Source organism: Triplophysa dalaica, chromosome 6 (genome assembly GCF_015846415.1).
Source record: "Triplophysa dalaica isolate WHDGS20190420 chromosome 6, ASM1584641v1, whole genome shotgun sequence".
NCBI lineage: Eukaryota > Metazoa > Chordata > Actinopteri > Cypriniformes > Nemacheilidae > Triplophysa > Triplophysa dalaica.
Genome location: NC_079547.1, coordinates 19580110 through 19599723, shown reverse-complemented (window position 1 = coordinate 19599723; position 19614 = coordinate 19580110). Strand labels below are relative to the sequence as shown.

General features: G+C 34.9%; 2 protein-coding genes across 3 annotated transcripts; both read right to left on the bottom strand.

The window, feature by feature from the left end:
- Window positions 1–1245: 1245 nt before the first annotated feature.
- LOC130424363 (green-sensitive opsin-3) lies at window positions 1246–3927 on the bottom strand. The gene is made up of 5 exons (XM_056749955.1): window positions 3567–3927; window positions 3317–3485; window positions 2051–2216; window positions 1733–1972; window positions 1246–1641 (listed from the first exon to the last, which is right to left on the bottom strand). The coding sequence occupies exons 1-5, from the start codon at window positions 3925–3927 to the stop codon at window positions 1528–1530; spliced, it is 1050 nt and encodes a 349-aa protein (XP_056605933.1). The 3' UTR covers window positions 1246–1527.
- A 5808-nt stretch (window positions 3928–9735) lies between these two features.
- Window positions 9736–19270, bottom strand: slc6a22.2 (solute carrier family 6 member 22, tandem duplicate 2). 2 transcript variants are annotated; one of them, XM_056750514.1, is made up of 15 exons: window positions 19056–19270; window positions 16027–16277; window positions 14786–14920; window positions 14143–14283; window positions 13978–14059; window positions 13766–13898; window positions 13432–13566; window positions 13177–13280; window positions 12899–13023; window positions 12217–12329; window positions 11635–11772; window positions 11431–11533; window positions 11116–11216; window positions 10601–10771; window positions 9736–10382 (listed from the first exon to the last, which is right to left on the bottom strand). In XM_056750514.1, exons 2-15 carry the CDS (start codon window positions 16205–16207, stop codon window positions 10227–10229), a joined length of 1818 nt encoding a protein of 605 aa, XP_056606492.1. In that variant the 5' UTR covers window positions 16208–16277; window positions 19056–19270; the 3' UTR covers window positions 9736–10226. The 2 variants fall into 2 exon arrangements, with proteins under 2 accessions (XP_056606492.1, XP_056606491.1); XM_056750513.1 differs by having other exon boundaries at window positions 16027–16211.
- Window positions 19271–19614: the final 344 nt, after the last annotated feature.

Below are 19614 nucleotides of genomic sequence, written 5' to 3'. Positions count from 1 at the left end.
GGATAAAAAATGGCTACATCAAGTGTGTAGCTACATTATGCTTCACTTGTAGGAAACCGTAGAGAGAAATACATCTGTTGTGAAAGGGTGCTTTGTGACCATTAAAGTTGAATTTGCCATGATGCCATTCTATATGTACTTCTGACATTTTCTTATTTCTTTAAAGGTTATGGACCCCCTGGATCGCTTTTGCTTTGTTTGACAGCCTTTTTCATATACTGTGATTCACTGTAATATATTTGTGTGCATGCTGTTCAGATATTGTGTATAGTTAATCTGTATGTGTGCCAGTAGACATTGCTTTAAGTGCAAAGTTTTTTATGTTAAGACTCACATCACCTCTCCTACATTGTGATTCAGTTCTGGTTCATTCAGCTTTCCTGTAGCTCAGTGGTAATAGCATTGAGTTATCAACGCAAGGTTGTGGGTTTGATCCAAGAGGATTGCACATACCTATGTATAAATGTAAAGGATAATGCAATGTAAGTCACTATGGATAAAAGCGTCTGCCAAACGCATAAATGCAAACTGACACACGGCCGCTTGTGTATTGGTATGACTTACACTGATCCCATGAAGCGGAGCATGTTTGCCAGCTGCATCCCCAACCATTAGCCCACATTAAACAAACAGCATCAGCACAAATATGGCCATTTTATTAATTTTAGGTCATTATTTTGTTTTCACTATTCAAAAGGAACTAGCGTATTGTTTCAGCTGAAACGAAATCTTACTTGTGAGTATTTTTGTAACTGAACACATTAAACATTTTTGTTCTAGCCGATGGCGTATCAAGTCAAACTCTTGATTTCTTTGAGTTTAAAAACGATACCACTTACACAATATTTGAGAAGCACAGCTGAGCTTTAATGTTTGGAAATAGGCAATGAATTCAGATCTCAAACCTAAGCAATTTAAGTGTGACACTGCCAGGAGAAAACAATTTAAGCATTTTGTAGCACAATTGGGCAATTGTCCCTATACTATATAGTATTCTGTATTGCTGCTATTCATTTAAATAGAAATTGGTATTTTGATCGTAGAATAGAATAAATCTCAATGTGTGGAATGAGATTTGTAAATATAATGTAATGAAACTATACAAGCTGTTTGCATGCAATTGTTTATTGAACTATTTTACAAAAAAATATACAAAAAATGAATCAGCTGCATTTCAATGTCTGAACATCCATCACCATTTATAAGACAAACAGGCTTGCTTTTTGCCACGATGGAGAAGCAAGTTAAACAGTTTAAACATGTTATTTCTTTAGCCAGAGAAGTCAGGTTAGCGTTTAATAGAGACGAGCACCTTTGCAGATCGGATTAAATAGATCTTCGTCTTATCTTTATCTTGTTGTGTCTTGCCCACTGAAAAGTAAGTGTTGTTCCTGCTGCTGTCAGAACTGATCTTATAATCCTATTGGTTGTCTCAGCTAACCGTGAGTTCAATGACTGTACATTAACTGTACATGACAAGAACAAGTAAGAAGGGGAGTAAGTCTCGGGTGCATAGACAATTTTCTGTTATGCCGGAGAAACTGAGGACACCTCTGTTTTGCTTGTTGAAACAGAAGAAGCATCGTCATCACCGAGCGGGTTCTTGCCACAGAAAAGAGTGGTCAACATGCAGCTCCGGAACTAGGAGAGAATGAAATAGTATTAGTATGCTACAATATAGCTCTTATGGTGAGGAAAATAACACTTAGTGAGTTGGAGATTTAGTGAATACCTGCTTGTTTAGCAGCACATAGATAATGGGGTTGAATATTGAGGAGCTCTTTGAGAAAAAAGCAGGAACAGCCATGAACTGAGCACTGAAGGCAGCTCCCTTATTTAAGAAAATCCAAGCTGCCACACTAGCATAAGGGGTCCATGCCACCAGGAAACCCAAAACCATCAGGATGACCATACGTGTCACTTCCTTCTCAGCTTTTTGAGTAGATGCTGAGTCTTGCTGTTGAGCTGCAGCCTAACAGAGAGTATAGTTCGTCTAATAAAGTGTAAGAACTATGGTTGGAAAATATGTAAAAAATAGACAAAAACTCACCGCTCTCACAGTGCACACAAGGCATCCGTATGTGAAGAATATTATTGTAACAGGAACAAAGAAGTGACAGGCGAACATGTACACAACGTATGATTCATTGTGATATTCAGGGTTTAATGTGTAATAATCTGGTCCGCATGAGCACTGCATTCCTTCAGGAATATACCTGTGTGTAAACAAACAAATCTGATTTTTAGGCAGGTTTGTAAATGAAAATGTGTTATCTTGATAGACTCATTAGCAGAGTTAAATTAAGTGGATTTATCAAGTTCATGGGTTTGACACCAATCAAATACTGACAGTATAGAAACTGTACGCACAGTAATACTCATAATATTAACTTAATTAAAGTTAACTTATCAAATCTATGGATAACACACAGATAATTTAGGGAATTACTCTAACGATCAATCAAACCTTTCTAGGAATTTGCAAAAATGTATGCATGCATTTTATCAACCCTTTTCTTGAAGTCTCACTCAGAGATTATCACATAGTCTGAACCCTTACGTGGCTGCTTTCCCATTATTCGGTCCAAGTGCAGTGAAAAGTCAAACAATTAACCACGATTAATCACATCCAGAATTAAAGTTTGTGTTTACATGATTATGTGTATTGTGCACATTTATTTTGTATTTATAAACACATACACACACATGAGGAAATATGAGGAAATATTGACATGTTTTTATTTATTTTTACGAATAATTTAAATTATGTAAACATTTGATTCATTTTATATACAGTAAATACAAAATTAATATTCACAGTACACAGGAATATGTTATGTAAACACTTACGTTTATGCTGGATGCGATTAATCGCAATGAATCATTTGACAGCCCTACATTTTATTTTGTAGTAAAATAAATAACCCTTGTGTTGAATCTGTGTAACCCACTGTTTACTAAATAATACATTTCAACCTCAGAGATTTAATATTTATTCTAGATAAACATGTTTTTTTACAAAAAACAAATAGCATCTTTTCAAAAATTATTTGCCAGTGCTGTTTATCTTTTTTCTAATTTGGTTAAAGTTAAAATCTGAAAAAGTATGTATGCATAATTTTTGTGGCTGTGTTGATTTTAAAATAAATAAGGTTATGGTTCAATGTATAGGCACAATCATATTTTACTACAAAAATCATTTTTAACATTCACATTTAGATCAAATTACTTTTAGGATCATGAGAAACATTTTAGTAAAGTGACTTTTATTAAAGACGTTAGTAAAAATGTAAGTTCAAGGATGTGCAGTACTAACCTGGACCATCCCACAAGTGGGGGAACAGCGCAGCTAGCTGCCATGATCCAAGTGAAGGCAATTCCTGACAAAGCATGTGAAGATGTGAATTTGAAGCTACCCATGGGCTTACACACAACAATATACCTTTCAACAGCGAGCACCACGAGTGACCAAAGAGCGACTTGACCTAGAGAAATATCAAAGAAGAAAAACATAATTGAGATTTTAGGGAACTACCATCAAATTCAAACAAACGTTTTGAACTTACCTCCAAGCGTTGCCATGAAACCCTCAATAGCGCATCCCAATGGTCCAAAGACAAAGTAACCATTAACAGCAGAAGCGAGTGTGATAGTAAATCCAAAGACGACCATGATCATTCCAGCCACAGCAAGATTAACCAAAATAAAGTTTAATGGCTGTCTGAGCCTTTTGTGCTGAGCTGTTACTAGCAACGTCAGACCGTTGACAGGGAGGCCCAAACAGATGAGAAAAAACATATAAACTGCCAGTAGTTTGAATTCCCACGGCTCACCCAAATAATACTGAGTATATTCAAAGGGGCTCCGCACGAGCCCTGTCCTATTGGACATCGGGATGTAAAAGTTATTCCCCTCTGTCCCGTTCATCCTTGCGCAGAATAAATCGTATTGATAGGGAGGTCAGACAGCAATGAAGTGAAGAAAAGCAAATCACTGGTCTTCTGTCTATTCCTATGGTGACCCTTGTGGTTTTTATACCTTTCTGAGAGATTAACAGCAAGTGGCCAGATCAGGAAGGAAAGAAAAGCAACAGCTTATAGTCTAATCATTAGCCTGCTTATTCAATTTTCAGCACATGAAACTTGCTTGAACGTTGCTTTTTTAAATTCACCCTTTCGCTCTTGATATTTGTGATAGTGATGGTTCACCCACAAATGAAAATTCTTTCATCATTTGATCACCCTGATAACAAACCAGTATGACTTTCTTTTTTCTGCAAAAGACAAAAGAATGTAGTTTGAAAAACATTACTAACCAAACAACATCGGACCTCATCGACTTCCACTGGAGACATTTCTTAAAATATCTTCTCTTGTGTTCCACAGGAGAAAGAATCATGTGCAAATTCTGAACGTCATGAGGGTGTATAATTGATGACAGAATACATTTTTTGGGGTAAACTGTACCTTTAATCGTATGTTGTTTGGCTAGTATTGTTTTGATGCTGTAAACATCACCGTAAAACTTTGCCGTAATTACGCAGCAGGTTTTCCAGTAACTTACTGTAAATTTTGTTTTATGCAAATACTTACCTAGTTTATATATTTTTCTTTTATAAAATAATACAAAATATCTTGGGTCATTTTTCTTGTAATTTATATCTATCCTAATTGAAGAAGTTTAAAAAAAATTAGAAAACAAGAGAAAAATGCATAGGAAGAATGTTTTTTTTGCAGTGTTGCTGTGCTAGTGCCAGTCTCTGCTTGCTCATTTTAAATCTCAAAAGTCAAAGTGTTTTAATTTTGATTAAAGTAATTGAAAGCAATACTAACTGGAAAGTCAATTAAGTAGTAATTAAATCTACAGTAAATTACTGGCAAACCTGCTGCAAAAACTACAGAAAAGTTTTACAGTGGATGTTTTTTGTCTACCAGAAAAAACTGCTAAAAGGGATAGTTCACTATTGCTATATTCAGTTCATGAGATTATTAGAAAGATGCCATTTCTAAAGTGAGAATCTATATTCTATTACTGTTGAATTTAAACAACTGTCAGAAAGGATGTGGCCCTGGGTTAAGCTCCTAAAGAGATAAACAGTAGTCAGTTTTCATATGGAAAGTTTATATATGGGTATAGATGGTGCATTCCATATATAGTATTTGTGTTAAATGCCAGAACCACATACAGTATGTGTTTACAAAGCTTCTGGCTAAATTACAACTCCCTACTTGATATAATAGGTCTAATTTGTACACATTTTCTGACCTTTATCCTTTTTTGTCCAGCCTCATGTTGTTCAAGCAATTACATGACTCACAGCACCTTATTCGTAATAATATGTGGTTTAATTTATTTCAACACTGAGAAAAATTAATCCGTGGGTTTGTAATTGTAAAAAGAAAATTTGGTATTTTGCTTTTATATTTCGAGTAACCAACTTAATGTCAAAGCACACACACTGTATATTTTTAAGAATAAAATGTTGTATGTATTTTCTTGAAAAAAACTTGACAAGGCTTTTGAGATCTGTGTTCTTTTGACATACTATTTCATTTCCTTTCTTTTAAAAATTAGATTAAACGTTATAAAGACATGACTGGGCAGATGATTTCCCATCATGCCTTGCATGACACTGAAAAAAAAATGTAGAATTGCATTTTTAACATAACAAGAGAAATAGTCTTTTTATTGTTTAGGACTCTGATGTATTGATATATAAAGAGTTTTGGTTACATTGGTGGTTTTACCATTGTGCTGAAGAATAGATTTTGGGATGTTGCCTTGATTGAAAGGCATTATGTTAAAAATGGATGTGAGGTCATTCTGTGACAAATAAGATCTGAAATGTGAAACTGGGAAATATGTAAGGCTACTTAAAGGACAATAGACAATGTTTGGTGAATTTGAAACTATAGTTTGTAAATTTATACATTTTAGTTTCCATTACTTAAGAATACAAGTTGAAAACATGAGATTTAAGGGCATACAAAATTAAAATGAGTTCAAAATATTCTAAATTAAGTTTAGTAAATCAGGCTCTATGGGGGAGTTTCACAGACTGGGATTATTTTAAACCAGGACTAGGCCTTAGTTTAATTAGCAAGTAGTTAAGCAGTTTTAGCAAATAGAACTTCCTAAAACATTACTTGTGTGCTTTTTGAGAAAACGCAAAGGCACTGATGTAATTTAAGATATGTCAGTGCAAGTTGTTTTCAGTTTGGACAGCTCTTACATTTATTTAAATCTAGGACTAGTCTAATCCCTGACTGGGAAACTTCCCCATATGTTTTACAGTAAATAGGCTATATCTAGTTCTCATGTTAGGACTACAGTTAAAGGGACAGTTCAAATTACAGCGATGAGCTTCATTGATTAACATAAATATACATACATTTATTAATTTAAAAGCTGCTTTTATCCAAACTTACTAACAATGTCAAACGGTGTAACTGTGTTACTATTTTAAATTTTTGGTGAGTTTCTGTAACTTGAAATAGCTTAAATGTTATTTTGTACGTTTTGAAGTTTGTGATAATTTAAGTGTACAAATTTAAAACAATGAGATGAAATGACTTGTAAAGCCTATCTGCACATAAATTGAGGCAAAAATAATACAATAAAATAAACAATTTATGTTTAAGTCAAACTATATTTTAGTGACTAGTTTTGTCAAACGTCTTTGTTTATGATTTTTTTTTAACTTTGTTTTTGTTTTCACAAACCAATTTTCAGAAAAGCATCTTTTCAGAGGCAGATGTGTTCATTGTTTTTCATATTGCAGATATTGTAGCCTAACTCTGTATTCCTTGGGTTTTCTCTTGGACCATCTCTTGGAATGCATTCCAACTCTAATCCAGATAAAGCCCATTACAACGGACTAATGCCACAAAATACATTTGCTCCTCATATAGCATTCTGAAATGCAAACACTGTGTCACTATTCATTTTTCAGACTTAAAAAAATCCTAATGTACCGCTAACAACAGACTATTATATCAATTGAATATGATATAAATTAAAACCGAGATTTATGGAGCTCCCATTAAGAGTCTGATGCAGCAGTCAGATTTTACAACGGCCCATGAAACAGACATTTGGCCGATGTTCATGACATAAATAAACTTTCATCGCTTAAATTCCATAATGTGCTTTTAAGTGCCATCTGTTTTGCACCAACTAGCAAGCTTATACGTGTAAATGCACAATCAAACTTAAATAATGCTGTGATTGAAACAGAATGTCCTTTTTGGATGTCAAAGCTCAAGAAACATGTTAGCTTATACAGAACATTGAGTTTGGACAAACAGGAAGGAGCCTCCCATCTGTCAGATCAACATCACTGAAGTATGTCAACACCTTCAAGAAGGATTTTCAACTACAAGTAGCTTGTGATGATCTCATTACAGGCACAGAAATCACTGACAAGCTCTTAACACCATAGGCGATTCCATCCTCTCCTAATGCTTCAATCCTAACTGATTGGATTCACACTTTGTGCACAGTAAGAAACTCCTTAGTATGTTGGACGGTCAGAGCCAAACCAAAGCATGCCCATGACATCTGGTCCATTTATAATTAAGGCAGCAAATAAAACACACAACAACATCTACATTCAATCGCTTTAGAAATGTCCCTGTATTTCTATTTTGTAAAATAGATGTTTCCTATATAAAGCACTGCTAGTATTCCTATTTTCAAGAAAGAACTACAAAAAAAATCAACCATTTTAAATAGGTCCTTGAAACTGAATTAAAGTACTGAACGTAAGCATTACATGAAAGTTAACATTTATATTGTGTGTACAGTGTATAATTTATAGATTGATACAATCTACATAATATTTTGTTTCAAACTTAAAAGCCCCTGCATGTTTCTGGAAAAAAGACTCCTCTACATCCTAACAGGTCAACCTAGATGTTGTTAAGATGTCCATCAGTCCTTTCGATTTGAAGACCGCAGAAGTTTCGATAAAATCCCTTTTGTGGTATATATTCCCTCTATCACACCGCTTCCCGGCGAGGTTAGAGCACATCCGAATGTCTCGACACTGAGACTTTAACTCAAAGTTAAAGCTCCTCTGTTCCCTTTTAAATTTCCAAATAATTGTATTAGGTGTCGTAATTGAATTTCTTTCAGTAATTAATCTGAATTAGTTTCTGATCCAGAGCATGTCACCGGATTAGATAAATTAAACATGATTCTCCAGGAGAACTCACAGCTAGTTTCCCAAATAAATTGACAGAAACAGTTTCTACTGCTTTATTTATTTTATCCATGGGCTTCTGGGGAAAACATAAGTGTAGAATTTAGAATGGTATGCTTTACCTTTGAACAAACGCTGGCACATGTACTGACATACACACATATGCCTGGACTTCTCAAAAGCTGAACAATATTCTACAACAGAATCCAATTGCAAATTTAGAGATGCACACACCATCAAAAACAATATATATTACATGTTTATTAAAACACAACACACACACACAGATACTGTAAATGTCAACATGTTAGACAGCTTGGTTCTTGGTTTTGATATTTTCACTGACGAATGAGACAAAACTGCTGGTCAAGTAAAAAAAAGTTTAGGGGAACTAGTTGTGCAGGTCGGAGGGAAAATATTCAATAAGTACGAGGCGTGAGAAGTCACACATCCCATCACAGGGATTAACAGTATGTTTGGCTTTGAAAGAGATGGTTTGGAAGGATGCCATCATCCACCATCGACAGAAGCTTTTCCTATCAAACCAGGTCAGTGTCTAAGGCAACTGTCTACCTGCTGTTACTGCACCCTATAGCCCGTTTATATATGTAGATCAGTAGTTTATTTTAAGGTAAAACACATTTCACTCATTGATTAGGAACATATAGAATGTTTGCCATACTATGTAAAATTTGCATTTCTACACTTCATACAGTAGGTTACATAATTAACATAGACAAATGCTATATTTTAAAAAGGATTATTAGATTTATAGAATTATAGATCCAAAGAAAAGCCAAATTTTTATTTTTAAGGTGATATCAAAATAAATTTAAATAACTTTATTGCTTGGGTGCAAAGGAAGCTCATTGCGAAAGCAATATATAAGGTCACATCATATGGTCACACTGATCCACATGGTACATATTTTCGAGCCTATTGCCATTATACTAAATTACACTGTAAAAAAACTATTTTCTGAATGAAAATACTACAGTAAAAACGTATAAACTATATAAAACTACACAAATATATTGAAAAAAATTATCACAAGATAAAAAACGATAAGTTTTAGTTAAAGATATGAAATATCATGTATTTAAGGTGAAAATATTTAGATGGTCTGAAATATTTGTTTAAATATATTAATAATGAAAATATATTTTTATATTATAATACAATAAATATAAATAAAATTAATCATATTATAATATTTATGGTGAAAGACATTAAAAGTATACTTTCCCCTTTTCCTGTGTGACTCTTCACATTTAATTTTTATTTATTTAAATTATCGTGTTTCATATATCTGTTATCCTATGTTATGTTGACCTATGTTCATTTTATGTTGTTTAATGTAAGAATGCACTATTGCAATGCTTATATTGATAACCCTGCAAAAGCGAAACAGAAACTTTCTTGTCCAGTAGATGTCGCAAGAACGACACTTCATTTGTTTTTTTGTTGAACGTAGAGTTGCACCATCGTTTTAAATACATCATTTTATATTCATTTTAATTAGATAAAATAACTTGTCTTAAACAGGTTTATTGAGAGTGCAAAAAGAAACAGTTCTGCTCCACAAAATAGTATTTCACTGCTGTACATTTGTACACTAGGTACATTTTAAAACATGAAGCCTATTATACAGGTCAGAGTTTTTAAAAAACAGTAAAAAGCATTTCCCTCTTACTGCTTATTACATGGCGATATTTTAAACATACACACACACACACACAAAGATACGCACACAAGCAAACACACACACACGCACTCACACACACACACACACACACACACACACACAGACATATCTGCACCTGTGCTCCATATTGACTCACAGGTACTGCATGAACATTTCAAAAACAGTTACATTATTGAACCTAAACTTTATGAGAAAAACATTTTTATTGACATTCAAGTCGCATTACTATTCCCAGTTTTTTAGATGTTGTGTAAACAAAACAATGTTTTCTGTGTTACTTTGAGAGTTCACAGGACTGCGGACAGAAATGCTGGACAGTTAGATGATGTCTGCTGGATGAATTGAGTTTGGTGTGTGAACAGTACGTAAGGTCAGCAGGTCTGTGAAGGTCTCAAAAGTCTGACTGTTTCGCTCCTTTTTAGGACATTTAGGATCTGGCAGGTCTTTAGCAGGTGTACATAAGACTCTTACTCTCTGATAAAAAGGAAAATTGCAAATTATAATAGATAAATTATATAATCCTAATAGCTAATAAAAACATAAATGATATTCTTAGTACTTAGATTTATATTGTTCCAAACATGTATTATTTTACATACTGTAAGCTCTAAGAGGCCCGGTTGCATCTTTCAATCCACAAGCACAACACACCTTTTAAAACTTTAAAAATGACTAAAATGTTAAATCTGTACCTGTCGCATAGAACCAGGCGTAGTGCAAACCAAATAAATCATCCACAGTGGAACCAGCAGAGTGGAAGAAAGTGTGAAGAAAGCCCCAATGGCGTAACCCCACCAGGGGTACTCATACACATTGTTGAACTTCAGAGGGGTGTATTTAATCAGGGAGAAGATAAATGTTCCCTAAATACACAGGAGAGGTGATAATTCGTAACAGGGACCTATCAGTTGAGTTTGAATGTTGTCACAATAAGTCAAATCCACATGAGAAAAGTGTTTGTTTTGAAGCACTGTCAGTATAAAGACAGACACAAGTGACAGGTTTCAGGCACAGACCGACAGGTGGCAAATGCAGGAGTGGATTCTTACTTAAGGTCTAGGTGTTGCTCTGAGGGCGGTATCCATAAATACAGTACACATATATATACAACATTTACATTCTTATCCAAAGAATCTTGAAATCATTTGTGTTGGAATTAAACTCACAACCTTGGGGCATTTTAAAACGTGTTAGACTTGATACTCACTGTGCATATAGCTGGTGTTAGATATTTCCAGCAGCACTTCATGAACGGCCAGGGCCGGTGTCCAATCATGTCCTCGATTCCATCATACAGACGATCTGCACCTAAAATACAAAACACAAGTGAAAATGATATGTTACAAATAACTGTCATGTTTGAAATTTCTGTTTTACACTTAATTAGCAAAAATCTATGTTATTTTTAAAATGAAAGTACTGTTAGGTAAACTCCAGTAAAGATCTCAAAACTTTCAACACATGCTTTCTGTCTCTAAATATCAAACTCAAAAACGAAAAACAAAGTTTGTAATGTTTTTACCATAAACCCATCCAACACAGATAGACTGTAATATGCCAAAAGTAAGAAGTGTCATTCCACTGCATGCGTAGTAGTCAAACAACTGGAAAACGTACAGACCGCCCTGAGAGTACCAGACACACAACAACCAATCAAAATGTTGTCTATTAAAATGAAATGTGTCATTACCATTTTGTGTTGTGTACTCAAGCGTGACTTTTATACCTCTGTTACCATTAGCAGGCCAACAAGGAAGCTGGCAGCGCATATAAACAGGAGAAGAAATTTACGCCGATGTCCAGTTTGGAAGAAGGAGGGATACATATCTGTGATAGATGTTACCAGAGCTTCATGATACACAAACTGACGAAGTAATAGAAAAAGAGATGCTTTAACGAAAACATTTCTAAAGGCTTTACTAGTGTGAGTTTTCACAATCCCTGACAAAAATATATATATAATAGACCAGTGCAAAATTCAGCTATACCGTTCACATCCCAATATTCCAATTCCCAATATGGTGGTACCATTGAAATATGATTTAGATGTGTATGTCTACGAACCAGACAATTTGTATAGAGCAAGGCATAAAGCAGTCAACACTTTTTTGTCATAAATGGAACCTTAAAATATTCACATGCCTAATACAGTCATTAACATTTAGGCATCTGGCAAACACTTTTATCCATAGCAACTTACATGAGTGAACAAAAAATCTATTATATCTGTGTTAAGTTAATCATAATTTTAGTTAATCATAATTTTTTAATGTTAAAGTGCTGTGTTGCTGTTACTGAATTGTTTTACCTCACTATCCAATCCCAAGAATATGATCATGATGAAGAAGAAGACTGCCCATAACTGAGGGAGGGGCATCAGAGACACAGCACGGGGGTAAGCAATGAACACCAAACCAGGACCTACCACAAACATCACAAGTCATTAATAAAAAAAATAATTCTTTTGAAAATCTTGACATGTCCATTAAAGGTCCAGTGTATGAAATTTAGCAGCATCTAATGTGAGGTTGTGAATTGCAACCAATGGCTGACTCCCTTTCGAAGCATTACGGTGGCAGACACAGGACTAAGATGTCGTCTCACCAAAGGAAATCATTTATATTTACGAAATGCGCACTGTAGAGCAGTTTGTCTGTTTAGAGCTACCGTAGAAACAACATGGTGAATTCCATGTAAGGGGACCCGCGGTGTATATAGATAGAAATAGCTCATACTAAGGTAATAAACACATGAAGCTTCATTACATAAGGTCTTACCTCTGAAGACATCATTATATATTTTGCAATTATACATTGCATTTCTGTCAATAGATCCTACAAAACATTCCACACTGGACCTTTAAGCATGTAAGTGTAAAATGCAAAAAACTACTGAATTACTTTCAGTAGCTAATTGAAATTGTAAAGGCCAAAACTATTTCAAAATGTTAAAGGTTTATATAAGACCTCAAGCCCTAAGTTTGGCTTTACCTGACTCAGCCACCATTGAAATATCCATCCCCTGTTCATCTGCCATAAAGCCCAGGACAGAAAATATAGCAAAGCCAGCCACAAAGCTGGTAATGCTGTTGAGCAGACACAAATATACACAGTCTCTGAAAGCAAAAAAGCAAAAGAAAAGCATGGACAATTATATGACTCATTTATTTACCTATTTATTAAATACATTTATTTAAAAATATATATATATATTCCTCAGCATCAAACTAAAGATACATCACTGTGTGCCACTAGATAATCTAAAGTACCTGTAGCAGTTGTTGTCATATTTATTGTAGCTGCCCAATGTGGTCAGTACCCCGGTACAAAGTCCATAAGAGTAAAATATCTGGCTGCCTGCGTCCATCCACACCTTAAACAAAATATTTTGAAAATGTCTCAAAACAAACAGTGGCTATTAGCAAATATGTTTGCAAAATACACAGAACTTAGAGGAAAAACCAGACTTCCTTCTAGAATATTTTTAGTAAAAACATTTTAAGGAATACAGTGGAAAAAAGTGCCTGAGGGTCTGTGAGACGCGCTGGATCTGGGTAGAGGTAGAACGTGATCCCATTTTTTGCTCCGGGGAGAGTGATTCCTCGCACCAGCAGCACTATTAACATTAAATAAGGAAAGGTAGCAGTGAAGTAGACCACCTAAGAATAGAAAACGGAAGATCATTTCTGTTTGTTCCTGTAGTGGTGCTACAGTATTGTATTTACAATGCTAAGGTCATAATGAAGATAATGTAAGATGTAAAGCAAATGAAGATGTAGGAATAATATATACATTAAAATGGGAAATTCTTGTTTTTTATTCGCCGAGTTATAAACATTAAAAGTAAAAAGTTCTCACCTTGCCCGTGGACTTCACTCCCTTCCACACGCAAAAGTAACAGATGATCCAGGCCAACAGAAGGCAGAGAGCCAGGTCCCACCGAACATTACCAATCTGTTCTATTCCCTCAGACAAACCCAAAATTCTTCTCCTGGAAGCATAAAGAAAATGTGGCTTTGGAATTAATTTCGACTTTGTGATTAGCTGAATCAGCTGTTCGGTCAACTTACTCCCAAAACTCAATAACAGGAGATGTGGTTTTCTCTGGAAAATAATCGGTAACGTTGCTCTTGATGAACTCTTTGCAGTGCTCTATTATGTGAAAGAAGGCGACAATTCAAATCACATAACACCTGAAAAAGGTCAAATGCAATAGCTGTTAATGTTTGCGGTACCTGTGTTCCAGTAGTTTTTGCAGCTGGCCCATGGAAGCTCTGAACTAAAGGAAGAGAAGAGGTAGAGGAATGCCCAAGCAAGAATGATGATGTAATAGACTCCAGTATAGAGAACGACAACTTGGCTGCCATAACCAATCCCTATAAAATATTAAAAGCACAAAGTATCAGTATATTTATTAATATTTAATTTCTATCACTACTGTTCATATTTGCACTATTGCTATTGTGTACTTTTTGTATTAATAACTGTTACATTTGCACTGTCTACTGCACATCTATTTCCATTTGCTGTTTACTGTTTACATTCTCTGTGTAATTTGTATGTATGTATTTTAACTTGAGAGCCTAAATTTAGTTGTAAAGCCGTATAATGTCAATAATAAGGTATTCTATTCTGTTCTATTCTATATAGAAATTATTAAAATATCTGCAAAGTAGCATTATTGATGTTGGTAGTAATCCATGACAATAGTCTCACAAACCCTACAGCAAATTATAATAATTGACCAATTTAATTTAAATATTAAAATCTACAATTTGGAGAAAAATATATTGAAAAAGATCAAATAATTGCATTCTTCTCTTCTAATTTGGTATAAAATACTGAAAATCAATGTTTGTAACGTTATAATTTGATTACCTTCAAAAAGTGGGCAGATCTTCCGCCAGCATGTGATTCCACCCTGACTGGTGAACTGACCCAATGATGTTTCCAAAAAGAACAGTGGAATTCCACAAGTGATAAGAAACAATACATATGGCACAAGAAATGCCCCTATATGACAGAATGGAAATACTATGAGTGTTGACCATGTCTATCAACAGTGCAGCTGCAGTTAGACGCTTGCCCACATTATTTCACGCTCATGAAAACATTTTTATTCTCCTTATTAGAAGTATACAGGCATAGCCGCGGGAAATAGGGGTGCTGTGAGCGAAAGAGAAAATCTGAAACAGTGACAGAAATAAATAAATAAAGGCATTGACTATTTGCAATAGGTCTGCCCACCAATATTTGATTGGATTAGAGAAAGTGTAAGAACAACGCCATTTCAAACACCGACTCTAGCTGTGTAATAAGCGGGATAATGTACAAGCAGGCCTCCGCTTCGCGTTGGGTCCTGATCACACTGTCAGGGCTTATTTCTGCGATAACAACCGGCTGCGCTTACATTATCCCTTCCTTAATGTGTCTTTTCACTAATATGCATTGAAAACATTAATAACATGACTGTTTTTGTTCTATAACATTACAGTTACAATGACAACATAAGTGTCTTATGACGTCACGGGCGGTCTTGTCCATATGGCACAAAAACTATCCTCATCAACCTCATGCAGGAGTTCATCAGTGTCAACCCAGAAAGAAAGGCCACTTTTGGAGTTTTGCATGAAGGCTAACAGTAATGGAACACAATTATTTCTTTATTTGAGACCGTGGCTAAAAGGTCTTTACATGCAGAATGTGTACGGGTTGATTTCTAAGTGCTGTCACCGTGCAGCATGCAGTTGTGTTTAATCGTGAGACTGGTTTGCCCATGGTTTATTATTTCGCGATAGTCATACATACTGTATAACATGCGTTTATGTGTTTGTTTCCATGCTGTATCCTATACTGGCATCATTCTTTAGGCAACACATTTTTGCCTACGTTATTTATTAACATTAAACTTAAGCGGCTCGCCCATGGCACAGTCATAACTTCTGCCCTGGCAAAATAAAATAAAAATCCAACACCCCCTGCTCAAAATACGTTCCTATATATATATATAATATAAACATAAAAAAGCAGTTTCTATATGAAAGACTACAATTTTTTTATTTCACAGTAAAATCAGCAACTTACACACTGTAAAATAAAAAAATGTGCTTCATACTCACCTCCACCATTCTTGTAGCACAAGTACGGAAACCTCCACACGTTTCCCAGGCCAATAATGTGACCCGCCACGGCCAAGAGAAACTCCAGCTTACTGGCCCACTGCTCTCTTTCGTGAGGTTTCTTGGGGTGCACTAAGGCACCATCCCCATTCCTCAAGTTCAACCCGCCCTTTGGATCCATGGAGCTGTGTGGATGAAGACGGTTGGTATGACACTTTCTCTTTTTCGGAAGGTGTCTTACATTTATTATCCTAGATATCACATATGGGCAATTTGTTGAAAATGTCAACCTTACCACAAAAAAAGTATGTCTTTACCAGCGGTTTTTTCTATGGTAACAGTGCAGATTTTAACATTTGGTGGTTCAAGTACCCATGTGAGATCTCTCTTCAAATTAAGCATTTGTTTCATTTTTAGTGCATGATTTTTCATAGTCGGGTAAGTGCCATTTTCAGGATTGTCAAATCCATAATGCTACATATTCCTCATAAATGTACACACGAAAAATTAATATAAAGTAACTATTTGATGTTCTATAAAGAGGCATCCCTACTCCATTCATTGGGTATTATTGCTTCAGGATTGTGCATTTTATTTTACAGAAATCCTACAAAGTTTATCGTCTCCCAAAAACTGCGTCCTTTTTTGTCACATCCATAACGCATGTTTTTTTCCCTTTCTTAAAAATATATATATTTTTCATAGACTGACGTTTTTGATGTTTAGACTACCAACAACGGTCCGGCAAAATATAAACAGATGGTTCAATATAATCTTAACAAATTCATTCTCTGAGCATTTTATGCGACGTCCACAACGCAAAATGTCACATCCACGCTGGAATTGACCATATATATTTGTAAATTAATGGATTTTGTATAATTCGTGTTGTATTGTTATTTAAAGAAATACTTACTATACTCTTTTCTTGTTATAAATGTTCCATTTAAAACTGATGAAATATGTTGCACACATTGTAGTCAAACGTTTCACCTATAGTACATCAGTTTGCAGTTTACACCTTACAATAAGTAAAAAAAATGGACTTAATATAAGCTACACCCACAATAGGAACCCCCAAAAACAACAAGTGTTCATAGGCTACCGTTCTTTAGATTAAAACTTTTATTTCCTCAATCCTCCTCTGTTCTTGATGACTAATTCAAGCCTCCTGGGGCATGTAAGAAATCAGTGTTGCAAAATCTTTGGGGGAGATGCTGTGAAACTGTTTGCTGAAGAGGTTTCTTTACCTTTCTTTTAAAATAGCTCAAAGGCATTCGGTTCAAGTCAAGCTACATACTCGGCATGGAAAGGTGACGCCTTTTACTTTTTTACTCTTGCATTAGTTTGGCGGTGTGCTTTGGATCATAACCATGCCGAGGTATTCCTTTTGATATGGGTTGATATGCCGGAACCCATCTGAACTGAACAAACTTTTCTTGCAGTTTTACACTAAAGAGCAAGAAATAGTTATTTCTTGGAAACTGTTTATAAAGGTTTGAAATGCATTGCTTACACACTTCTCAACACATTTTTAGTTTTAATACCTTTTCCTTTCTACAAGTAATTGTTATATGCTGTGTTTACAACACTATGTTAAATGGGGCCTGTGCGTGTTTAAAGTTTGGGCCCCATGAAAATGATCATATCAAGGGCATCTGTGAACAGTTTCACATTATCTCACATGTTTCTTGCATGAATTTGTACCACTGGGTAACACTAATATAGGACCAATGTTGATAAGATGTCCATTTGCATCTGGTTTTACTGTTATAAAAACACTTTAAAAAGATTTTTTTAACCCAAGACATTACTAAATTTTGTTGTAAAAAAACATTGGGAGCCATCTCCAAAACTTAGTTAATAGATCAATTGAGGTTTATGTTAAATGATTCATTATAATGAGTAAACAACTTTCTGAACTGCAAATTCACATGTGCAAAAAAAAAATCTCTTCTTTAATTAGTTACAGTGTTTTGGCAAACTTGTAATACGTTGTAAGCAACCCACAACTGTTTAAGAAAAGTCTGTGTTCATCACTGTCTTTTGGAGAAATAGTGAAACAAAACTACTGCCATCATCACTACACATTTCAAGACCTTTCACAATGCACAACCCACACTTAAAAAACCAAATACAAAGGTTGTCGTGTATATCTCATCCCAAACCGGTTTTCCTCCTATAGATGTTTCAGTGGCAACAACAAACAAACGTGATGTGGCCCAAACCTTTAGTAGTTTTTATTAAATTCAATACAATTAATATACAGTAAAATATTATAATAAATTCATATTAGTATAATTTTATATCAAATAAATTGTTATAACCAAACACAGAACGGAAGTTAAGTTAGACCCATGCACGTGCGCCAGATGAAACCTATATTGATACCTCAGTTAAAGAATATTTTAGGAATTAGTTTTATATCTTACACTCTCAGAAGAAAGGAACAATAGCTTTTAATGGGGTAATATACCCTGGTGGATTCAATTTTTTCCTCCAGGTACAAAAACCTGGCTGTTGTATTCTAAGGCCCCTTTGCGTACATCGAATCCCCTAACAAAACAGTACCTTCAAGGTACCTTTTCCAGATAACAAAGGTGATAATTAGAAAAAGGTTGTATTTTTTTAACAGTTGTACAGTACATGGTTCAGATAACAGTACTAACAATGAGCAACATATTTTTTCGTTATTGAATTATCTTTTTAATGTTAGTTAATGCCAATTGTTCATGTTAGTTCCATCTGCATTAACTAATGTTATCAGATAACATCTATTAATAAATGCTTAACTAACATCATTAACCGAATGGGAAGTATAATCCTTATAAAAGTGAATGTGTTCTTGTCGTCACTTGTCTGCTCATTTCATGCATGCTCGGCTAAAAATTCATAAGAAAACTTCAATATAGGCAGGATTTTGCTGAAACCATGGCAGTTACTTATTTTTTAAGAACACTAAAGTATTTGTAATGTTGCACAACAATAACCATAATGACACAATGCGGCAAGATGCAGTTAAAACGTACCTGTGATATGAGAGGAGCTGTCTTGCTTGACACCTTTATCCAGTGACTGTATGTAGGTTGCCGGTTCAAAATAATATCCTCAAAGAGAATACCACACTAAAGGCGTGGTCCAACCAGCTTCAAGCCTCTTCTGTTTCTGTGCTCAGGTTTATTGTTCAAAAACCTTCTACAGCATTCAGTTTTAAACATGACCGTGTCAAGATCGAAACTTTGTATCTAGAGTTTGTAGGATCATCCCCCTGTTTTATAACATGTTTTGAAGAGATAAAACAGAAATGTCTTATCAGTAAAGCAACGCTCTCTCTCTTTCTAGTTATTTTCGTCTCCTTCGATATCTACAAAACATGCATAATGACTTGAGTGATTCTACTCTGATCCAAGTGAAATGTAGCCTACTTAGCGGTGTTTATTAAGGTCTGGATCACGACAATGCCGTTGTTACTTCCTTGAAAACAACATCCTAGTGAGTTTCACTTAAAACCTGTTGAATTTGAAGTAACTGGACACCTGTGATCTGTATTATCGAAGCCTTCAGGGAAGAAAGAATGCTGAATTACAA